This window comes from Magnolia sinica, chromosome 11 (assembly GCF_029962835.1).
Source record: "Magnolia sinica isolate HGM2019 chromosome 11, MsV1, whole genome shotgun sequence".
Taxonomy (NCBI): Eukaryota; Viridiplantae; Streptophyta; class Magnoliopsida; order Magnoliales; family Magnoliaceae; genus Magnolia; species Magnolia sinica.
In genome coordinates this window covers 81,965,747-81,991,536 of record NC_080583.1, presented here as the reverse complement: position 1 = coordinate 81,991,536, position 25,790 = coordinate 81,965,747, and the positions used below count along the sequence as shown (strand labels likewise).

Here is a 25,790-nt window from a genome sequence, read left to right as displayed (position 1 = left end):
CAATCGATTTCCTTGAGAGGCTGATTGAGGAGGTGAAGGAGGCAATAGATCAATTAGGGCCCAACAAAGACCCAAGGTCCAGGTGGCTATCTTATTGCCTCGAAGGCATTACAAGAAGAGATCAAGGGGGGTGTGATGAACTTTTTGTCGGAAATTTATGAAAGGGGAAGAATTGCAAAGGACATTGGTGTGTCCTCATTGTAGAAAGAAGCCTCGAATCTAACTGAGATTAGACCCATTGGCTAATCGGGACTTCCTATAAGATATCTAGGCTTCTTAGTATCCTTGATGCGATCATCTCTCATTCTCGAGGCACATTTGTAAGGGGGTACAGATCCTAAATTGAGTGTAGTGGCCTGTGAATGCATCCAATGCGAGTGTGCAACAGTCGAATGTTCCATATAAATTGATCTAGATCAGGTGTTTGATAATGTGAAAAGGGATTCTTGGATTATATATTTAGGAGACTGGGGTTTGGGGTTCGTTGGAGAGGCTAAATAAAGAATGCATTAGGACCCATAACTCATTATCTCCACTCCTCTTTGTGGTTTTGGCAGAGCCAATTTGGAATGGTGTGGCTGACGTCATCTTTTGTTGCTAAGTCAATGGAATCATGGTCAGGTGACCCTAGAGGAGGAAAGGGTGGAATGAGTAGACAAATAAAGAAAAAGAAATCAAGAGAAGGGAGAGAAGAGGAGAGACCGCTAGGAAAACAAGAGTCGTGTATTGCTTGCTCTAAAGACCACACGTGCGCGCATTAATTTGAAGAAAATGTTACAATGCTCCGCTGGGGTACATAACAAACATACACACAATCACATATACTTCCACTCCCACTCAAGCTGGAACATGTATATTGATCATGCCCAGCTTGGAATACATACAAAGATAATGGAGATCATGAGCATGGATCATTGCTCCCCCTCAGACACAACATGGTAGGATATAGATTGTAGCTTGAACTTCCTATATCCGTTGAACTTTCTCTTCAAGTACACGGCCATAACAAAACTTGACAACAATCGAGTCAATAACTTGTCATCCACATGCAAATTCTCTCGCAAATTGAGCGTGCATCACGTGCAACACTCGAGAGAACACATACAATATCGTGTGGGGACTTGTTTACATGACGTGCAACATAAAGTGAGGGTGCATCATGTGCAATTACACTCACAACAAACAAAAAGGTGGATGGACACACACACCATAAACATGCCTGATAGAGGAAGAGAAGATGAACAGAGAAGGAAAGATCCACCACTTATAAAGAAACTCCCATGAAGATTGAATGAAGCATTTCACAGAACACCTTGTGTGTGCAGGATACTTCCAGGCACGATACAAAACTTTAACTTCGTAATCATCATCATTATATCAAATTATGAAGAAAGAGAGAAAATCCAGCAAAAAACCAAAGAACAAGGGCCAACGGCACCAATATCTCGCAAAAGATGTCGTCGTACAACCAAAACTTGACGAAGCTTCATGATACCTGTTATTGGTGATTGCTCTTGATAAATAGCACATTCCCCATGTGGAACAACTGCCTGAAACTCCTTCAGAAAAACACTACAGCATAAAGGGCGAAATCTAGACTTTTTCAATATTTCTTCATTTTATGTAGAAACACCACAAAAACTACTCCAAACTACGCAGAAACATCGTTATTATTCTTTTAAAATCCAAATCTACCAGATCCTACACTTTCTGCTCCAAAAAGAACTACTAGCCATACACTCTGACGTCATTCATACGTACAGACAACGTTAGCAGTGGGGCCCACAGTAGAGAAGGATTTGATGAGGATAATGTGAAGAAGAGATGAGAATATTGAGAGAGGAGGAGGAGGAGAGTTTGGGAGAGATGATGTGTTAGGCTTGCTTGCCCTAACACATAATATTTTATTATGATAAAGCATATAGTACACTGCAGGGGAATAGGGAAGTGTGCACATGCACTTACACTAAAAGGACACACAATAAATACAATACACTAGCATTCTCTATACTCCCCCTCAAGTTAGAGCATAGATGTTGATCATGCCCAACTTGTCACGAACACGATGAAGAGCATCTCGACTCAAGGACTTTGTAAGAACATCAGCAAGTTGATCCCCAGATCGAACAAAAGGAGTGACAATTTCCTTAAAAGCGACTTTCTCCCGAATAAAGTGACAGTCAACCTCAATATGCTTGGTTCGCTCGTGAAAAACTGGGTTACGAGCAATATGGATGGCCGCTTGATTGTCACAGTGAAGAGGAATAGGACCCGAAGGAGGATAGCCAAGTTCTTCAAGAAGATTGCGAAGCTACACAAGTTTACATGTCGCATGAGCCATAGCACGATATTCAGCTTCAGCCGAGGACCGGGCAACAACTGGCTGCTTTTTGCTCTTCCAGGTTATAAGATTGCCACCTAGTAAGGTACAGAAGCCGGATGTAGAGCGGCGATCAAAAGTACTACCTGCACAATCAGCATCGGAATAGCCAGAAAGATGAAGATGACCATGTAACTGAAAGTAGAGGCCAAGACCCGGGGCTGATTTTAAATACCGAAGTATGCGGTAGACAGCCGTGAGATGAGAAGTACAGGGAGCTTGCATGAATTGGCTAACAACCCCCACTGCAAATGAGAGATCTGGGCGAGTAATAGTCAGGTAAATAAGCCGGCCTATAAGTCGTCGATACATCTCGGGATCAGTAAGGAGAGTACCATCATCTGGTCGAAGCTTCTGTGAAGTATCCATGGGAGTGGTAGCAGGCTTGCATCCTAACATGCCGGTCTCCATGAGAAGATCGAGCACATATTTTTGTTGTGACAAGACCAATTTGGATGATGAGCGAGCAACTTCAATTCCGAGGAAGTAGCGAAGAGGACCAAGATCCTTGATTTCAAACTTGGTCTTTAAAAAATCTTTGACCTCCCTCATTCCAGCAGAATCACTACCGGACAAAACAATATCATCCACATAGACAATGAGAACCATGATGCCCGTCAATCGACGACATATAAAGAGAGAATGATCAGCATGACTACGAACAAAGCCAAACTCCAAGAGAGCCTGACTAAATTTTTCGAACCATGCACGTGGAGATTGTTTGAGTCCATAAAGAGCCTTCTTCAACCGACATACAAGTGTAGGGTTGTGAGAAGCAACAAAGCCAGGAGGTTGATGCATGTAAACTTCCTCTGTAAGATCCCTATAGAGAAATGCATTCTTAACATCAAGTTGAAATAAGGGCCATGATAAATTAACGGCCAAGGAGAGCACAACATGAATTGAATTAAGCTTAGCCACTGGAGAAAATGTCTCGAAGTAATCCACACCATGAGTCTGGGTGTAACCTTTAGCAACAAGACGGGCTTTATAGCGATCAATTGAGCCATCTGGAAGAAACTTGATTGTATAAACCCATCGACAGCCAACAGGCTTATGGCCTACAGGAAGTGGCACAGGATCCCAGGTATGATTCTTCTCAAGAGCAGACATTTCTTCCATCATTGCCTTTGTCCAATCAGGACTCTGAAGAGCATGTGCGAGAGATCTAGGAATAGTCTGTGATAAAAGGGAAGCTGCAAACGACTGAAAAGACGGTGAAAGATGATCATATGAAACGAAATTACTAATGGGGTGTTGAGTACAAGATCGTGACCCTTTGCGCAAGGCAATGGGAAGATCTAAACTCGAGTTAGGAGAGTCACCTGAACCAACATCCAAAGTAAGCGGAAGGGTAGATGACTGAGCTTGTGAAGATTTATCTCGACGCTGATACACCCGCAGAGGCTTAGGCTCACCCATATCACCAACAGGATGCTGAATAGAGGGGAGAGGAGTTTTCCCATGATCACTAGTGGAAAGAGGATAAGAGTCATACTCCCCGGATCGGCCTAGAGCTGACAGAGGGATCGGCCTGGAGAGGAGAAAAAAGACAGATCCTCAAAGAAGGTGACATCGGTAGAGACATATTTCTTACGAGTCAATGAGTCAAAGCATTTATAACCTTTCTGACTCCGAGTATACCCTATAAAGACACATTTAATCGCCCTAGGACTAAGTTTATCATTACTCCCATCCAAAATTTGAACAAAGCATGTACAACCAAAAACTTTAGGTGGTAGAAGAAATGGATTATCATGAGGATACAATATAGTAAATGAAGATTTATAAGACAGAATACGTGAGGGTATACGATTAATAAGAAAAGTAGCAGTTAAAAGAGCATCACCCCAAAAATGTTTGGGTAAATACATACTAAGTAGAAGGGTGCGAGCAACTTCAAGAAGATGACGATTCTTTCGTTCTGCAATACCATTTTGTTGAGTGCGAGCACATGACGTCCTAGATAAAATACCACGTTCCGGCAAGAAGGACAGAAAGGCAGTAGACATGTATTCTCCCCCATTATCAGAATAGAGGGATTTGATGGAACAATGAAATTGAGTGCACACTTCATAATAAAACACTTTAAAAGCATCAAACACTTCACTTTTAGATTTCAAAAGATAAATCCAAGTCATGCGGGAATAATCATCAATAAATGTAACAAAATATCTAAATCCAAAAGTCGAGGTAACCGGAGCTGGTCCCCAAACATCCGAGTGAACCAGAAGAAAAAGGTTGAGATTTCCTCCCAGAAGAGCTAGGAGGAAATGTAACACGATGAAGTTTAGACAATTCACAAATATCACAGTATAATGGTTTAGTGACAGGTAAGGAGGGAAACAAAAGTCTCAATCTAGCAATGGATGGGTGGCCTACGCGACAATGTCACCGAGTCATGGACTCTTGATCTAGAGAAAAGGTACTAGAAGCAGCAACAGGTGTATCATCGAGAAGATAAACGCCTCCTCGCTCATGCCCCCCACCAATCACTCTCTTCGTCTGTAGGTCCTGAAACAAACAATAAGAAGGAAAGAAGGTGATTGAACAATTGAGTGATTTAGTAAGAGAGCTAACAGACAATAAGTTTAATGGAAAACGAGGCACATGCAATACGGAGGACAGACAAGGAAGAAGAGAGAAGGATGAAACCAATCCCAGAGATGGGAGATTGGGTTCCATCTGCGACTGTGACATACTGAGTGGGAGAAGAAGAAGAATAAGAAGAAAAGAATTGCAACTTACCAGTCATATGGGAGGAAACTCCAGAGTCGATGATCCAGGAGGTAGGAGAGGATGACGCAAGAAAGGCGGTACCTGACTGGGCCGAAGCTGCGTGAGAAGGCTCAGGAATATCCCGAACGTGAAGCCGCATAAGGGCATCATATGCCGCCCGAGAAATAATAAGAGACTCCCTTGAAGTAGACTGCTCAGCTGTCGGGGTGGAAGACTGTCTCAGAAGCAACAGAAGCAGCGGCATACGTAGGACGACCATGTAGCTGCTAGCAATAATCAATAGTGTGATTAGTTCCACCGCAATGTGAATAAATGCGGGAACCATCACGTCCTCGTCCACGTCCATCACGACCACGAAGACTACGGCCGCCGCGACTGCGATCTCCCTCGCGGCCTCTACCACGACCACCAAAACCAGAAATGTGCCCTGAGCTCAAGGATGGTGCCCGAAGACCAAGGGAGGACTGATCGCCAACAAGATGTGCCGAACGCTCGGGTGGCACAAATGAATGAGAAGGAAGAGTAGAGATCATAGCACGCTGACACATGGCATAGACTGTCGTCAATGGGGGAAGAGGATCCTGAATAACAACCTGATTGCGAACGTGAAGATAATCAAAACTCAACCCAGCGAGGAACTGCATGATACGAGTATCATCCTGTTGCTTATGAGCATGTTCATGATCCTCTTTACATTTGGAAGGAAGAGGCTGATATATATCCAACTCATCCCACATACCCCGAAGCATCGAATAATAGTCTTTTAAGGATCTGGAGTTTTGTTGAAACCGACCAATTTCTTGAATAAGCTGGAATACCCGTGAAAAATTCTGAGATTCCGAGAACATATCATGAAGCGTATCCCAAATGCCTTTAGCCGAGGATAAAAACATCACTGAGTGGCTAATCGAGGAATCCATGCTATTCAACAACCATGCAATAACTTGATAATTCTCCTTTGTCCAAGACTTGTAGGTAACATCTGTAGAGCTTGGAGAATCATCCAAAATATACGACAACTTGTCACAGGCTCCTAAAAATACTTTTACAGATTGTGCCCATTGAAGATAGTTGTCACCATTCAACTTAATGGAGGTAATCTGCAAGGGGTTGGATTCAAGAGACCCTATGCCAAGAGATGATGGCCCTTTGTCAGCCATAATAGAGTCCAAGAGAAATAAACCTATGCCAAGAGACCCCCTATGCCAAGAAAGATTGATTCAAACAACTCTATCTCACTCAATCCTTTAACATAACAAGAGATAAACCTCAAACAAATATCAATCATCCAAAATACCATGAAACGCAGTCAAATAGGGCCTGACCGAGTGAAAAACGGCCTAGCCGCACGCCTATTTGAGGTTAAAAACCTCTCAAACATTGATCTTAAGTAAAAAAATCCACCATGGATAGCTTGGGAGGAAGATTTCAGTCCATCTTGAGCAAAGAAACCGAAGAAAAGCTTACCGATTTGAGGTAGATCGAAGAAAAACGGAATCTGGAACCGATTTTCGAATTTCTCTATTTCGCTCAAAATACCATGAAATGAGGTCCAATAAATTCTGAAAAAATCATGACAAATCTTCTAAAATTAAGATCTATCAAACCCCTAAACTTTTAGTTCAAACAGAGCTCATGCGTCCGTACAACGTTGACGTCAGCAAGGTGACGTGTCGCCTCTCAACCTGTTGGATGCGGAATGCCTGGAACTTTGCTCTGATACCAAGTAGAGAAGGATTTGATGAGGATAATGTGAAGAAGAGATGAGAATATTGAGAGAGAAGGAGGAGGAGAGTTTGGGAGAGATGATGTGTTAGGCTTGCTTGCCCTAACACATAATATTTTATTATGATAAAGCATATAGTACACTGCAGGGGAATAGGGAAGTGTGCACATGCACTTACACTAAAAGGACACACAATAAATACAATACACTAGCATTCTCTATACCCACTACCGCAGGTTGCGGTCATGTCCCTGATCGGATGCTCTAATGCCAAGTACACAAATAAAGAAAAAGAAATCAGGAAAAGGGAGAAAAGAAAGAAAGGGGAGAAGAGGAGAGACAACTAGGGCAACGAGAGCCAACACACACACATTAATTTGATGGAATTTTTACAGTGCTCCACTGGGGCGCGCATGTGCGCGCACACACACACAATTACATATACTTCCACAGAATGTTGTGGAACCTTTGCTTCTTAGCGGACACAGACACATGCACACACATTCTGTGGAACCTTTGCTTCTTAGCAGACACACATACACACACACACACAAAAAATTACATATACTTCCACAGAATGTTGTGGAACATTTGCTTCTTAGCGGTTCTATGGTCAGTATGGAAGGAAAAGGTTCTATGGTTAGTATGAAAGGAAAGAAACAATGCGAAATCAACAGCATGTCCGAATTTACTACCCAAGTGATCGGTAAAGTTGGAGGTTATGTTAATTCTAGGGAGAGGCCTTCAAAGGATTTTTCATGGTGCAAAGGGTTTTTACTGGAAATGGGTCATTGTAATATGGGTTTGTTCGAGTTACATTCTTTGCCCATTTGGACATTTTGGTTCTAATAAAATATTTCACCGATAAATTTTCTTTTTAAAAGAGAGAGAGAGAGAGAGAGAGAGAGAGAGAGAGAGAGAGAGAGAGAGAGAGAGAGAGAGAGAGAGATGCAACACCTTGTGGACCAAGGAGCTCTAATCTGGTAAGAGTGCCTTAACCTTCCCTAACATGAACTATTAGTCAATTATGATTCTTGTTTTAGGCTTTTAGCTTATCTTAACAATCACCCCCCTACAACCACATGCATCATGGAGTAACATTGTAACCAGAAACAAGGCCCTATGATTGGCTCATCCTCCTTGCCATATCTGAGACAACCCCCATCTGGATTTCCTATATTGAAAGCCGAAATCGAAAGACAAACCCCCAAGTCAAGTACAAGTTCCCGAATGCTGCATTTAATAAGAATAACAACCAAGCCCATGCTCCACATGCCCATCAAGCTAGCAAGAGCAGTCTATCACTCAGGCTTTATTCTAGGCCCACATGTCCATCTATAAAACACTTTTTAGGCCGAATCAATAAATGGGTTGGAAGGTGATGCGGGTTGGATGGGGCCCAAGATCCATGGGCAAGGCTCAAGCCCCACAATTGGCTCATCAATAAAGGGGTCCAAGCCTTCTGATTAGGCAGCTAGTTATGCAATAATCAATCAGTCGAGTCATCTTAAATGCATTCATGCCCCTTATGCACCTCTTGTACTTTTTCTTTTTTTATAATGAGTCATTGGTTGTCAATGACATTATGAACCTACCTACTTTGTAGGTCTAAGGAGCCAATTTAAGGGCCTTTCATGAGTAGTCTTAGGCACCTTTGAATTGAATCAAGTTCCTAGAATTGTGCTCTTCTACTTTGTTTGTGTTCTCATTGAAGGTGCCTACATTTGGGCTGATCCTTCCCATCAGCCAGCTGCACCAATTTAGTTAGAGAGGGTACCAACAGCTGGGTTAAAGTCCCGAATCAACAACAACCTCGTTATTTTGTTTCCAGGTTGTTTAATCATAAAATTCTGCATCTTTTCATTTAGTTTCTTTATTGCATCCATCCCTCCTACCCCCATTCATCTTCTTCTTCTTCTTTTTTTCCATTTTGTTTCTTTTCAAAAGTCTAATTGACAGGGGGAGTTCCTAAATTGTGCTCTTTTACTTTGTTTGTGTTCTCATTGAAGGTTCCTACATTTGGGCTGATCCTTCCCATCAGCAAGTTGCACCAATTTGGTTAGAGAGTGGGTTCAAACAGCTGGGTCAAAGTCCCGAATCAACAACAACCTCGTTATTTTGTTTCCAGGTTGTTTAATCATAAAATTCTGCATCTTTTCATTTATTTTCTTTATTGCATCCATCCCTACTAACCCCATTCATCTTCTTCTTTTTTATTCCTTCTTGTTTCTTTTCTTTTACAAAGCCCAAAAGTCCAATTGACAAGGGGAGACTTTGCCAAAATTTTGGCAGACATCTACCCTTCCATTCCATCCCATTAAAAACCCCCAAAATCAGCCCTATTCCGGTCCATTAAAACATCCAAAAATCAGCCCTAATCCAGCCCATTAAAACCCCCAAAATCAACCATATTTCAGCCCACTAAACCCCCAAAATCAGCCCCATTCCAGCTCATTAAAACACCCAAAAATCAGCCTTATTCCATCCCATTAGACGCCCAAAAATCAACAATATTCCGGTCCAAATCCAGTACCCATTACAACCCATTAAAGTCCACAATCCCAAACCATTAACAGTCCGAATATAGCCTGTGTTTAAAATCTCATTTCATAAACAATCTTTTGTTCTTTAAAAAAATAAAAAAATAAAAAACCACCCTATATTTTGTACATTGCTTTGCTGATATCAACCCCCAAGACGATGTCTACCCGTAATGGTCACATCAACCAACGGAGGCTTTTCCGATCAACAGTGAGACAATTGCACTGGTCCTCGGGAGTCTGTTTATGACTTCATGCAACGACTCTTTGCAGAAAGAGCCCATCGTGCCTCAATAGAGACATCTAAGAAAGATGATATCACCAAGAAAGTGCGAGTTAAAGTTCCGGACTTCACGGATTATCTTGATGCAAAGGCTTTTTGTCGATTGGATTACAATGCTTGAAGATTACTTTACATGATAAGACATGGACGATATCCAACGAATGGCCTTTGTCAATGTCAATCTAAAGGGCCCAACAAAAATCAGGTGGCAAAGCATTGATGATAACAATCTTATCATGGGTCGTCCTGCTATCAGCAAGTGGGCTGACACGAGAGAGAAGCTGGAAACTAAGTATTTGCCTTCAGATTATATAGATACTCTACTCCAAGAGCTTCTTGGGTTTAACCAGTAAACCTCTTTGGTAGATGACTACATTGAAAAGTTCAATGAGCTTTCTGTTTGTTGTAAGCTTGCAGAGACAGACCACATAACAACTGCTATTAGAGCATGGTTACGCCAAGATATCCAGCGCGAGATGGTCATATATGATTTCAAGTTAGTCAATGATGTTCACCAGCGAGCTCGACAAGTTAAATAGCAGCCAATGTTCGAAAAATCGGTAGCGCGTTACGAATCGCACCCTTAGGATACGGATATGTATCGGTTATTACATGGGATATATCGGTTGTATCGCATAATGTGTCGATGTTGTTGGAAACATGGGGAAACATTGGAAAATTGGTTGAATTTTTTAATGAAACTTCAGTGATTGTTAAAAAAAGACATTACAAAAAACAAGTGCACATAATAGGTTTTCTTTGTATGGGGTCCTAATCTATGCACTGTCTAACTAAATTGATGCAAGTATATTAAAAGTCTATTCATATAATTTATAACTGTAGGAAGACGCATGAAAACACAATCAATACATTCAAAAGCAAAAGAAGAATCACTACATCGGTTTACATATATGTTTGATTTTATGTCTGGACACAAAAATTGCAACCGATTTGCGAGAAATTGGAAATTTTTTATTTTTTTAAATTTTTGGCAACTCGGCCCATCTCCCCCAAATCTCGAAATCAAGCTCCCAGTCCATGATTTTTCATGCAAAACATGAAAAATCATGGATTTTTAACAATTTGACACTAATTTAACACAACTTACAAAAAAATAATTTTTTTAAAAAGGGATCGAAAATCGAAAATGCTCACCAGATTGAACATGTGGGATATATCCCACTACTTGTGTGTTTTGTATCGCACAGGTGGGATACAAGATATATCGTGGGATATATCAGCCGATATTGTCGATACTTAAAACACTTACAGTAGCTACGGCAGCACACTCTCCAACGCTTTGGCTCTCCAACCGAGAAACCTTCTACAAGGAAAAGTTTGGATCCACATCTTAATTCAACTATACCACAAGACTACCGATCAATTCCCTACCCTTTTTAGCCATACCCACATATGCAAACTCTGCTTGTAGGGGTGTACATCGAGTCAAACCGAGTCGAGCTGGCCTCAACTTGGCTCAACCACTAGCTGACCTCAACTCAAACTCGGCTCGGTTCGGTCCTCGAGCTTAACTAGCCAGCTTAGCTCGGTTCGGTCAGTAGCTTGGACCAGTTCGAGCTGAGTTTGCCTGTGCGGCATTCCACAAACACCTAGACTGCACCTTCAAAATCCCACTGTATGGGAAATAACAGCAATGGTTTTCAAGGTATTTTATCAAACACTTTCTAAGCAACATAAAAACGAAGAAAAAAGGCTATTTATTTCATGTACATACCTTCCTTGCCACTAGCCACACCTCGTTGAGTCATTTATCAAACACTTGGTGAGCAACATCAATATCAAAGTAACTGAGTCACCGAACCAATTCGATCCGAGTTCGATTCGAGTTGGATTCAATCCGAGTCGAGTCGAGCTGGGGTCAACTCGAACTCGGCTCAAACTCATTCTCGAGCTCAAAAAATCAGCTCGACTCGGCTCGAACTCAGCTTCGAACCGAGTTGAATCGAGCTTTTTCGAGTCGAGCCGAGCGAGCTAACCGAGCTAGCTAGGTTCGTGTACACCCCTATCTGCTTGTAAGGCAACCACAAACTTTGCAGCACCCTCCACTGCAGAATTCATACAAAAAACAACCAGCGGAGCAGGAACATAACACCAGAGGGGGAGTTCCTAATCTGAATCCTCCCCTTGGATGAGAACAGTAGGATTTTGATTGTTACTGTTGCAGCGGACCATTATTTTTTGTACGCGGGTAAAGTGTCAAGGTAGATTATGTAACATGACCATTGATGGCAGTAGTTCATTGAATGTCGACTCTCAAGAGGTGATTGATAAGCTTAAATTGCCAATTGAAAGATATTCAAAACCATATAAGGTTGCATGGGTCAATGAGACTACCATCCCCATGACTCAAAGGTGTTTGGTATTCTTTAAAATCAGCATCTATAAGGACGATATTTGGTGACATAATTTTGATAAATGTCACTCAAATCCTTCTCAGTCAACCTTGGCTCTTTGATCAAAAGATACAAAGTGACGGTGAGGCTAACACGCAAACTTTCTTATGGCGAGGTCATCGGATCTACCTTTGTCCATTGCAGCCTATGTCACCTCCTTCGTCTACACCCCCATCGTTGACATTAGTTGTTCTCCCTAACTCTCATGTTTTTAGCATGCGAAAGTTTGAGAAAGAGAACAAGGAGAAAGGTGTAATAATGCAGGGGCGTTTTCACACCAGGCTCGAGTGGGGTTGCCTATGAGATGTAGAGGCACACCCGGGGTGGGTGGCCCGTGTGAGGCGGGTCCCACCCGTGTGAGGTGGTACCCATGTGATTTGGGGCCCACGAGGGGGGGTTCGGTTGAGGTTCTAACCCATTAGATGTTGGGCCTAGGCTACGAGATAAAAGGATTAATTCGTCATGCTCTATCAGTTCGAGCTTTTAGAGCAAGTGGTTAATTGTCATGCATCAAAGTGGTATCCTAGCAGGAAGTCTCGTTTTCGAGACTCCTCACCGAGGGTGATTAATGCAAGGGCATTTTCACACTGAGCCTAAGTGAGGTTGCTTGTGAGATGTAGGGGCACACTTGGGGTAGGCGGCCCATGTGAAGAGGGTGGCTCAAGTGAGGCGGTACCCATGTGATTTGGGGCCCACGAGGGGAGCTCGGCCGAGGTCCTAACCCATGACATGTAAGACTTGGGCTATGAGATAAAGTGATTAATTCGTCATGCTTTATCAGTTCGAGCTTTTAGAGCTAAGTGGTTAATTGTCCTACATCACGTAATGTTCGCTCCAGTCACAAAATAAGTGCAAGAGCCTATAACTGATCAGGATGAACCCATTCCTAATGAAGATAAATCCACGCCCCATGACTTTTAAGATTTGGTCCCTGATGATCTGCCAAAGGAGTTGCCTTTGCTGCGGGATATCCAACATGTCATAAATTTGGTTCCTCTACCCATAGAGTCGAAACCAAATGCAAAAGCTAATGACTTCCTCCACCACATGCAATAGGTGCATGCAAATAATGAAAGTTATAAGCAACATGTAGATACAATATGTCGTTTTGTCAAACTTACAAAAAGTGACATGGTTAAGGCCTGTATTCGTCCTAAATGGTTACTCTCCGGATCCTTGAAGAAGCTTTGTCTTCGCAATGCAAGACGTTCAAAATCATAAAGAAGATCAATGTTAATGCTTATGTTTTAGATCTTCCACTAGATTTACCTATTAGTCCTACTTTCAATGTGGAAGATTTTTTTCATCTATCGTAGGTACCATTGTTGAGGGTCAAATATTGCATATTAGACCCCTGTTAATTTTATGAACATGATACTGTTTAACACCCTATTTTAATCATGTTTCTATCGCAAGGTGAATTTAGGAGCCTGGACTGAAAACAGGTGCTAAAGGTATGGATTTGATGCTCAAGAGTCATCAAGGCAAGGGACGGATCTTAGAGGACCGAGATCGAAGAATTTATATGCCAAAAATCCGAGAAAATCAAGTGATCAACGATAAAGAAGCCTGAAAGTCATCCTGAATGCAAGATCACAGGGTTCCCACCATCCGTTTGGCTCGAAACTTTATATCTGGCCCGAGAACCTTAAATTAACCGTACACGTCGAAACTCAACCCTTGGATCCCTGTGGAAGTGGCCCAACAGACAGATCAACCCATAAATCATCGAGTTGGGGCCCACCTGATGTCTGGATATGCTTCAATTTTGGTCTCAACCCCTTAAATTAGATGAGGTGGTCGAAGTAGATTTCTCATGAACATCACGATGGACCCCACATTCAATTGTGCATGTGCACAGCACATGCGCACTCGACGTGCACTGGAAGTGAAGTTGGGTCAAACCGACTTTGACCCGACTCCAAGCTCTCTTACGCATAGCGTCCGCACAGACCGGACGCTATGATGTGTAGTGGCCCACCACAGTGAACCACCTCGATGATCGGAACCGTCCATTAACTCTGGGGGGTGGCCATGACCCTCGCCAAGGTTTCCTTTCAGCCCCATGCACATGTACACACGTGGATCGCTGGAAAACGCAGGATGAATGGCGAGGTGATTTGATACAGTGGACCGCACCAAAACTCGACCAAAACCACTCTTTTCCGACCGAAATTTCCCCAGGAATCCAATGAACGAGGTGGATTTCTCCAAAAACATCACTGTGGGGCCCACCGAGCATCTCAGCGCATGTTCTTTCACACCATACGCACGTCCAGTTTTTCCGGACGTTGCGAGACGTTGTATGGCCTAGATGATGGTCGGATCTTTGATCTGAACCGTCCAACAACTTGGGAGGGGGGTCTTTACCCCAACCATGTAGCCAAAATCGATTCTTGGACCGTCCACCGGCCGAAAAGTCACTCCAAACGCAAGTTGAGTTGCGTTTTCACTGTGCAACATGCATGTGCTGCATCCAGCACCAACTTTCAGCCCTCTAAACCGTCCCTGGTGCCTATATAAAGGAGAAGAGAAGAGAGAGAAGACATCTCTGGGATGTGGAGCACAAGTGAAAGCAAGAGAAGGAGAGAGAGGGTGGACAGCCGGCGCACAAAGGAGTCTTCTTCGCCGTTTCTTCTTCGGTTCTTCTTCCTTTTAATGTTTTTCCTGAGATTTTAGTTTGATCATGACCATGATTGGCTAAACCTCTTAGCTAGGGCTAAGAGGTGAAGCTTGTAGCATGATGGATTGTTTTCTACAGCTTTGATTCATACTATGTTGAACTCTCTTTGATTATAATTAGATTATATGGAATATTCATAGTTTTTAATGGTTTGTTGTGACTTAAATTACAATGGATTTGCGATATCTTTGAGTATTTTCCATGCGTGTATAGAAGTTATGGTCGTAGGAACCTTGTTGGTCACCATCGTCTCGTGGACATGGTTGGATGATGGAATCCTTCCCTCCGTTCATAACTCTCTCAGATTGGATATGGATCGGTTAAATTATGTTGTTTACTTTGTCTCATGGGCATGGTTTTGTGATGAAATCAATTCTAATTATCATACCTCTCATCTCTTGAAAGCTAAATCAAAGGAAGTTCAGAATTGGTTTTTAATGGAATATCTTCCAACTGGATGAAGATGGGACTCTGATTCCAGTTGTGTTCTTGAATCAAGCATAGATCTCCCTGATTGCTACAACTACAAGTGGATCCTTGGCACCCTATTTTCCCACCTTTGAATTTTACAAGTTTTAGTTTAATATTTCATCATTGTTCTCTTAAATTTCACTGATTTAGATTACATCTTAGTCTAGTTCTAGTTCGAGTTACTTTCAGAATACGTACAAGGATCAGTCCCTATTGATTCGACCTCAGTCTTACCGAGATTATTACTACATCGCAACCCTATACTTGGGGTGGTGAACAACCATAATTTCGACCATTTTGCCACATACAGATACAATCATTTATATTCTTAATGACCAGATCGTCTCTGCATGCCAAGGTGGTTGCCAAAAGTTTTTTGTCCAATGGCAAGAACGACCACTTTCTGATACTACATTGACCACAGCTACAGACTTTCAACATCTAAATCCTGACCTCTATGAGCAATATCAGACCACAAACTCGCCAAATTTGAGTTCTTTCATGCCGGGGAGAACTAATGCAGGCTAGCTGGGGCCCAAGATCCATGCGTCAAGCCCAAGCCTATTAGGCCTGAGGCCAAGCCCCACAACCAGCCCATCAATAAAGGGGTCCAAGCATCCTACATTATTAACTTATCTTCTCTGTACGTCTAAGAAGCCTATTTAAGGGTCTTTCATGAGTAGTCTTAAGGCACATTTAAATAGAATCAAGTTTCTAAAATCATTCTCTTCTACTCTATTTTTGTTCTCATTGAAAGTGCCTATGTTTGGGTGGATCCTCCCCATCAGCCGGCTACGCCACCTAGGCCCAAGCCCAGGCCCACATTCAACAAATATATATATATATATTAATAATAAGCTATGGTCATCATCAGGTTGGTACTGGCTCATCATCATCATAGGTCGATATTCTACTCGTTGATTGTAATCAATCTATGTTATAGAACTATTAGATAGCGCCTAATTGTAATCAACCTTTGTAACAGTCTATTACATTGTGTTTGTGAGAGTTTTGCACTCGTTGCCAGTCTTAAGCCTGGGTAAAGGATGGTTGCATTAGGTTGGCAGCCGGTGTCAAACTTGTACCATAACTTCTATCATGAAGCCAAGCCGATACTGCCCAATATTGACCAGACTCTAGGCTGGTTTGTGTTTGTCACCGGCTAGCAATTGTGGCAGGCCCAAGTCTTATTCTTAAGCCTAATATATTAGGGTTGGCCCTAGCTTGGTCCTAGTTCCCTAAGCACGGCATGCTGTCAAGGTCGTTATGTAAAGGTAATAATGACAACCGTTATACGTTATGGGGTCGTAACAGCCATTATAGAAAAATGACCCATAACTGCCATTACGGCCCTCATAACAGCCCGTTACGCCCCCCTTAAAAGCCATAACAGCCCCATAATGATTTATTACAATGCAGATACAAGTTTTTTGAATTTTTCTATTCAATAAAAAAAAAGACGTGGTTGTGGGTTTGCTCCCTATAGGTGTGGGTTCGATTCCCCTCATTGACTTTACCCAATACACGTGGTTGTGGGTGATTGCGTGTATCCGCAGGGATTAGTCTCACTTCAAAAGAGGTGGGGACACCCTGTGGCTTCAAAAAATAATAAATAATAAATAAATAAATAAGAGACCATAATAGTTGTTCAGGTCCATATCGTAAAGGTAACAGTGGTGGCCGTTATGGCCACCGTTACTGTTACGGAATACCTTGTACCTGACCCTGGCAAGTAAGAAAAAGATTTAAATGATTAAAGCCTTAAAATTATTCATTCCAATAAATTTTTTTTAAAAAAAAATTATCCTCCATCTACAACAAGTCACACCATATAAACAGTCTGGATCATCGAAACATGACCCGAATCCAACCAGTGTCTTTGAAATACACATGTATGGTGAATGAGAATCGATAACAAGTGTTTTTAAACTGCCCATACTTTTTGTACAATGGTAGCACACTTGATCATTCTATTGGGTCAGCCCTGGCCAACAACAGGCCTAGATTTCAAGCCCAAGCCCAGGCCCAGCCCTTGGGCCCAGTTTAGGGTTTCCAAGCCCTGATTGTACAGGGTTGGACCGCCCGTCCCATTGACAGCCCTGCTGATTAAGGGCCTGTTTGGATGCCTGTAAGTTGGGTAAGTGGGAAGTTACTTACAGGTAAGTCACTTACAGGTGGTGTTTGGGGGAGAAAAATCACCTGTAAGTAACTTACAACCTGTAAGTCACTTACAGGCAAATCTACCAAAAAACTGCAGGGGGATGGGAGTGGGAAGTCACTTCCCAGTAAGTCGCTTACAGGCTCAACGGTCAGATTTTTAAAAAGAGGGGAAGAGGGAGAAACGCACCAACCCACCAAATCTCTCTCCGTCTCTGCAATCTCTCGCTGCAGTTACTGCCTTCCATCTCTTCTCCTCCTAAAACGGTAGGGTTTCATCTCCCTTTTTTTCTCCTTTGAAAACGGGAGTGGTTTGACGTTACTCTATAAGGCACGCTGGCATTCATTATAGTGCATAAAAAATGAATCATATCGAAAGGATCATCTGGACCATACCACAAATAGAGGTGGGCATCGAGCCGAGTCGAGTCGAGGTGGGCCAAGCTTGGCTTGGCTTGTCCATGATGTACTCGAGTTCGAGCTTGGCCTCGAGCTCAACATTGAAGCTTGGCTTGTTTGCCAAAGCTGTCGAGTCGAGTTCGAGTCGAGCTAGTGGTTTGAGTCGAGTCGAGTTTACCTCGAGTCGAGCTCGAGCTTGTTGGGTGAGAGAGTAATGGATTCTGTTCTTGATCCTCCTCCATTGATGAAAAATTCAAAAATCTTAAGAGAATCAAAGCAAAACTCGATGAAAAAACCAAACAAAGCTTCGAATCGGATGAGGAAACCTGTAAGAACCGATTTGTTCTTGATCTTTTTCCACCAGTAAAAATCCAAGTACTAGAAAAGAAACAGAACAGAACACAGATCAGAAATCCAAGTAAAGAGCTCTAGCCAATCAGATCATTGGATTTTCTTGAAGCTCTAACAAATCTGAGAAAAACCCATCTCGAATTTCTTGAGTTTCTCGCCTAAGAAGTAGATCTCAAGAGATTGAAATCATACTATTGTGGAGCTGAAATGAAAACTGGTGGTGGTGGTCGGGGCTAGCGTGTGGTTGACAGTGGGCAAAGAAAGAGAAGAAAGGGAAAGGGAAGGGGGTGCGTGCGGTCGGGTAAAGACTTTAGGGTTTGTTTTTTATTTTTTTATTTTTAAGTTTAAACTTAAAACTTATATATATATATATATATATATATATATATATATATATATATATAATATTTAATATATTTATTAATCGAGCCGAGTCGAGCTCGAGTTGAGTTCGAGTTCGAGTCGAGTTGAAACGCCCCCGGTCAAACATGGCTTGAACTCAACTCAAGCTTCAAATAATTAGCTTGACTCAGTTTGAATCGGCCATTCAAGCTGAGTCAATCCCAATTGACTCGAGCCGAGTTAAGCGAGTTTTTCGAGCTAGCTTGACTCGTGACCAGCCCTACTCCCAACAGACCATGTGATGCAGCATCCCATGAAACCGTCAGGGACTCTGGCCTGTGGTTGGTGATCCTGTAGATCGTTTATCTGGTTGGTCTCACTGTGGCCTGTGGTTGGTGATCCTGTGATGTACTCGCAGTGTTGGTGAATCTCTTAGATTGCATAGTTAGAATGCAAGTAATTTAACGATCTACATCAGTGTTTGTGTATCTCTTAGATCCTAAGCATCAAACTCCTCATTAGAGAATGAGAAAAACTTTGATGATAGAGTGGGATTGATGATGCGCTGGCCCTTGGAAATTACATCAGATTGCACAGTTGGAATGCAAGTAATTTAATTACTAGATTTTCTATTAATGTTTTAAAGTTTATTCTCAACGCTTAAATTGAGTTATTACTCCATATTATAGATTTTTCGAATTCGTGGGCCCACTTTTATAGCCCACTTGATGATTGTTTTAGCTTAATAATTATCTCAAATATTCATCTTGATGGGCTTAACAAAATAACACATTTGATCCCATGTTTTTTTATATGATTATAACATTTTAGAACGATTCCCCAATCTAAGATATGCTCGATGTGAATATACAGCTTTCTACCTGTAAGTAACTTACAGGTTATCCAAACAGAAAAAGTAACTTACCTGTAAGTGACTTACAACTTACATCCAAACAGGTTACCTGTAAGTAACTTTCACCTGTAAGTCACTTACAACTTAAAAGAACTTGCAGGCATCCAAACAGGCCCTAATGAACAGCACGGGCCTGGTTTTACGGCCCTGTCACTCAAAAAGACCGGTTCGAGCCGGGCCGGCAAGCATCTGTAATCGCCAGAACTACGCATTTCATATTTTCATGTATATACATGCATCTAAGAACGCATACATACACTACAAGAAGCCGTACCAGAGGTTTCAGTAGGCTGCATGACCACGCATTTGCATGTGCCGCGGCTCCTCCACGGGACCGAAACCCTCGGCGTCCGGCTGCGAGGAAACGAGACGAGAAATTGGGTTCCATCCAACGAGAAAATGACGAAAAAATAGGAGTTTGAGAAGGGAAAGAACGGAAAGAAACCTGGAATTTAAGGTGGTTTGGCCCAGAAACGACGACGATGATGAAGGGATGGTGGCCGACAGCTGAAAGAGCGACATCTGTCCTAGATCAGGCCCGATATGCTGCCCGATATTTTCAAACGATAAATAGGCGATATAACGGGAAGAGCTGTAGCGGCTTGCTTCCTTTATGCAGAAATGGAGGTTTTGGGGGAGTGACAGCTGAGGAGTTGGAAAGGGCTACTGCGTTTCGAGGAAATGAGGAAAACTTTTATGCTCTGGCAGAGTATGGCGGATTATACGCAGGCACTTAAATTTGAATACGTGGCACATAGGTAATTAAAATAAACTGTCCGATTTGTGGGTCCCACTTCAGATGTATCATGAACCAAAAATTAGATGTATTTGACGGATTGTGGACATTAACCTTACGGTTGATATGAAAAAGATCCAATGGTTCTTTTTCAACAAACAAGTGTCCATGAATCGATGGTTAGGATTGTTAAACTAATCTGATTTTGGGAACATCACTTAGATACTGTGGGTTCCACAAATTCCCGGCTTAATTTGAGACAGTATATATGCAACGTGTACAAATTCTGAGTGCACGTGTATCAAGTGTCACAAGTAACTGGAGTATCGTATAACTCAACGCATTGGTTTCCAACAAAAGTCTTGCTGATTGTGTACAAGTCAACATCATTTCTTAAGATGTGGTGTCTCAATTTCTAGACACTTGACACTGTTGTTAGAAATCAGGACCGTAAAAATTCGTGTCTTTGATGACACACGGCTCATGCTGATTTGTAGGTGGGATTGAAAACTAGGTTTTCTGGCTGTCTGTTTGAGCAGATTGGACGGTCGTGTTAAATTGATCAGGGTATTTCTTTTTTCAAATATTAGTTTATTCGCGAGATTTATGTGATTTGTACGGTGTAGATTGACATGAGTGAATAGATATTGTACGATGATGGGATCACAAAACTAATAAACTGGTGGTTAACTCTTACCCTACAATTACTTACTTAGAAAACCCTAATCACGACACCGATTTCCTGCACAGGCCTTTTGAAGAAAGTTCCTGCGTTGGGAACCTAGGTGGGGCCCATCCTGATGTTTGTGAGAAATCCAACCCGTCTATCCATTTTTAGAGATCATTTTTGGACTTGAGATTAAAAATGCAGCGGAACTCAAGTGGTAACATGAGATTAAACAGTGGAGATTGAACGACCACCGTTGAAACACACGTATGGACACAATATTTTTGTATCAGGATAATTAATTTTTAGTTTTCAGTTAATCCCAGTGGGAGTGACCTTATGAACGGTTTGGATGACATATAAACATCAAGGTGGAGCCCAGGAAGGTTTCTACGGTAGACATTTCTTTTCTCAAATTTCCCTCTCTTGTCGCCCACTTGAGTCTTGGATTCACATCAATTTTCACTGTATTTACTAAAATGAGTTAGGAAAATGAATGGACGGGGTGGATTTCTCAGAAACATAACGGTGGGCCCAACATAGCATCCCAGTGCAGGAACTTCCTGGAAATGCGTCCCCTGGTCGCTAACAAGCGAAGGGCGTGCAATGCGCATCTTTTCTTTTCTTTTTTCTTTTTTAATTTTTTGATAATAGTAACACCTCCCACTGGTTTATGACAATTGTAAAAACCTCCCTCTAATCGGGATTATTTCATGTACCCCCTCTAAGTTACATATTCACTCACATGGTTTGTTAGCAACTATATCTTTTAAAAATTGATCATTTTATCCTAATCACATAGGCAACTAGTTGAAGACACTAAACCCTATTCTGTTATCAAACTCATTCAACATGTTTATTCCTTCACAAAAATGCAAAAGTCCAAATTAGGCTAATCCAACCATCATGAGGCCCGTGACATAGACTTAACGGGATTTTATGTAAGTATGGCCCACCTAATCATTGAATTAAGTTGATTTTTGGAGGGACTTGATAGATGTATTTGATACCATTTATTGGTAAAAGTGAGGCTTCACATTCAGGTAAAAACAAACCCTTAATATGGAGTTTGATGTTAATTAGTGTACATTTCTTTGGTGTTTTTAATAGATGGGAGGTATTTGCAATAATTCAAACTTGATGAAAGTTAATTACAATTTTCAGAAACTAGAGGATAGTGTTTATAATTAGGGGTGTACAAGAACCGAGCTAGCTCAGTTCGCTCGCTCGACTCGAACTTGAGTTCGAACCGAGTCGAGCTGATTTTTGGAGCTTGAAAACAAGTTCAAGCTTGCTCCAGCTCGACCCGACTCGGATCGAATCCAACTCAAACTCGGTTTGACTCGACTCGACTCGGTGCAAGGGTATATATACCCTTTTATAAAAAACCCTACTACTCTAACCCATTCCCCTTACCCGCACGACCGGTGCCCCTAAACCCTAACCCATTTCCCTTGCTGCCCGGCACCCCTAATCTCTACTACTCCTCCTTTTCCTCCCTCTCTCTCTCTAGTCTCTCCCTCCTCTCCGGCTCGCCCTGTCCAGCACGCCCCTAATCTTCTTTTCGAGTTTTGATTTTCTAGACAATGGATGGAGAGAGAGAGAGAGAGAGAGAGAGAGAGAGAGAGAGAGAGACCTGCTGAAAACGAAGGGGATTTCTCCAAGCGAGATTTACAGATGGAAGCATCATATCCAAGAGGTAAAGACCGTTGGTGACGATTCTTCCACAATCGTCTTTCCGCTTGCAGATCTTGATCTTCTCGATGATCTTCGCAACATTAGCTAGAAGATTCCGCTCTGAAACGCTCGTGCAAGAAACCAAGCTCTGTAAGATCAAGAGGGAAATTTAAAAAAGTTTTTAATTTCTTGTTGTACCGAAAATCGATGGATAATAGGATTCGAGGATTTCAATGATCTTGATCGAACTCGACTCGAACTCGGCTCAAAAGCTTGAAAGCTCAAAGCTGGCTCGAACTGGTCCGATTGCTGACTAGGTCGAGCCGAGCTAGAGATGTTGGCTCGGTCACCGAGCTGAGCCGAGTTCGGGCTGGGTGTGCATGGTGACCGAGCCGAGCCGAGCTGAGACCAGCTCAACTCGGTTCGGCTCGATGTACACCCCTGTTTATAATTATCCCACCCTCCCTTCTCCTTACATGTTTAATAATTCCTTATTTTAAGTATCATTAGATAACTCCTACTCTTTTTTATAGTTAATCATGAAATGTTGCGGGTTAACTTCCATCAAAGTTAATTGTAAAAATAATTACCAATTGTTAACAGTATGAAATGACACTTTTATGACACTTTTGTCCTTAGTTTTGTTGAAAGAAAGAAAAAATTTGTTTTGCTCCAATACAAACATGAATTTATCAATAATTTAAATCACATTGCCATGTATGGCTTGAAATTATGCCATCTAGACCACATCATCGTGTTAAGTATACATTATAAGTAGTGGGATCTCACATGAAACCGTATAAACTTTTCATGTGCTACCTTAAACAAAATAATAATTTCTCTTACCTCTATAAAATAAGAATACAAGCGACCTATCATGTGATAGGCGATCAGCAATCCCTTTAACAATCGACTTCTCTTTTATATTATATTCCTTAAGAATGCTACTAATCACTGCAAAATCATTGCATGGAAGTTCCATGGAGCCTTCCTTGTGTGGTAAAAATGGGGACTGCATATTAACACTGCTAGTAGCTACTTGTTATTGGATGGCACTCTATGGGCCCCACCATGATGTATGTGCTTTATCCATTCTGTTCATCCATTTTTCCAACTCATTTTCAGGGCATAAGTCAAAATTGAGGTAGCTCCAAATCTCAGGTGGGATCGAATGCTCACCATTAACAACTTCTTGTGGGCTACAACAATTTTATCCAACAATATTTTTGTTCTCCCTTCATCCATATATGTGACCTAATCAACGAGTTGGATAGCAAATAAGCATTACAATGGGCCCTATGAAGTTTTTTAATGGTATGAGTTCAATCACCGTTGTTTTTTTCTGTCATGTGACCCACCTAGATTTGGATTGGCCTCATTTTTTGACCTATGCCCTAAAATAATGATTCAAATCTGATTGATGGCATGGATGAAACACATATATCATTGTGGGGCCCAAACCACTATTCAAAGAGAGGCGTTATTATTGGCATTGTCAATAAGTAGGGTTGTACACAAACCGAGTTAGCTCGGTTAGCTTGCTCAACTTGACTAGAAAAGGCTCAGTTCGAAACTGAGTTCAAGCAGAATCGAGTTGATTTTTTAAGCTCGAAAAAATTTCGAACCGAGTTCAAGCTTACCCGAGCTCAACTCGACTTGGATCGAACCCAACTCGAATCGAACTTCGATCGAACCAGTTCGGTGACTCGGTTACTTTGATATTGATGTTGCTCACCAAGTATTTGATGAAATGACTCAACAAAGTGTGGCTGGTGGCAAGGAAGGTATGTATATGAAACAAATACCCTTTTTTCTTTGATTTTTATGTTGCTTACAAGGTGTTTGATAAAATACCTGTACAACTACTGCTATTGTTTTACAAACAGTGAGATTTTGAAGGTGCAATCCATGTGTTTGTGAAAATGCTACACAAGGGAACTCGGCTCGATCTTGGCTTGAACTCTGCCTGAACTGGCCCAATCTGTTAACCGAGCCGAGTTGGCTAGTCAGGCTTAAGGACCGAGGCGAGCCAAGTTCAAGCTAGGGTCAGCAAGTGGCCGAGCCGAGTTGAGTTGTGCCAAGCTCGACTCGGTTTGACTCATGTACACCTCTATCAATAAGCAATTCATGTCCTACTATAAGGGCGTTGTGGGATATAATAGTCCACATGCCTCTTTTCTTTGTTGGGGAATAAGGGCCAATGCACTTTTATTGTAGCCTATGTCACGCCCCAAACTCGGGAACCGGGCTCACAAAATTCCCGATCGCCGAATCTGGCGCCGACAGCCTCCGTAGAACCCCATTCTCGGCTCCCAGCGCCCATTCGCCAGGTTCCGATCCTGGGATGCTACAAGGAGGATTTTTAACATCCGTTTGATTCGTAATAAGCATAACCAAAGGCATAACCCACAAACAACAACCAAAAACTCCATCACATTTCCACTATAATCAAAAACTTTACAAGTACAATGAGCATAAGGGAAATACAATGAATATAGACTAAAACTCCAAAAGAAGATCAGCCACGCGTCCAAGCCTCAGCGCTGCTGCGATCCAACGTCACCTGCACGCAACGGTCGTGCATAAGCTTATAGAAAGCTTAGAGGGTGGTGAAAGTGTATGCTCAAGGTGATAATGTAGTCATGCAGTATCAGAGTAATGCGGAACATGCTGATGAATGCTAAGAATCTCATTAGCCGTACCAAGGCCATGCAGTGCAAAGAATGATGTCGGCCATACCAAGGCCATGCAATGCAAAATGCAAGTCAAGCATACAAATCCTCATCTAAGTCCACATGTCAATACGGCTCAAATCTGGAATATCACCGGGGTCTAGTACACTCTAAGCCAGATTGCCGCCCCATCGCGCGCAATAAGGTGAGTGGAAAAGACCTCACTATCCGCCTGCCAATATCGGGCTCGGCTCGTCAATAGCGGACCCATTCCTCGAGCCGGTCAGACTCAGCCTAGCATTGCCCCCTACTCTCGGGCGGGTAAGGCCGCACCCCTTCCAACCGACCACGACACGGTGGAAAGCGCAACCGTCTGGTAATCGGCAATCGGCGCTCATGCATCCACTCGGCTAAACGTTGGAGCAACCTCCGGTACCATAAGGGTTTAGGGACTTTCACCCAAGGATATCTATCGCACCCCATGTAGAACAGATTTCCAGATCAATCCTCGCCAACCACGATGCGTCTGGAGGCTATGGCCCCGATGTCGCTAGGGCGTACAAAGGACAATATCACACAATGCAAATGCATGAATCACACTATCCATCATGCAGCAATCTCGCGCATATCGTGCGCTCAT

The 25,790-nt window shown here is 42.2% G+C and overlaps 1 protein-coding gene across 1 annotated transcript in view; it reads right to left on the bottom strand.

The window, feature by feature from the left end:
- The window catches only part of LOC131219507 (probable LL-diaminopimelate aminotransferase, chloroplastic), a 39,787-nt gene extending 19,724 nt beyond the window's left edge, over positions 1–20,063 (bottom strand). The window contains exons 1-2 of the mRNA XM_058214678.1: positions 19,844–20,063; positions 19,673–19,752 (exon numbers count right to left, since the gene is read on the bottom strand). Of these exons, the coding sequence (XP_058070661.1) occupies positions 19,673–19,752; positions 19,844–19,920 (157 nt within the window). The 5' untranslated portion in view covers positions 19,921–20,063. The remainder of the gene's footprint in view (positions 1–19,672; positions 19,753–19,843) is intronic.
- Between the last annotated feature and the right edge of the window lie 5,727 nt (positions 20,064–25,790).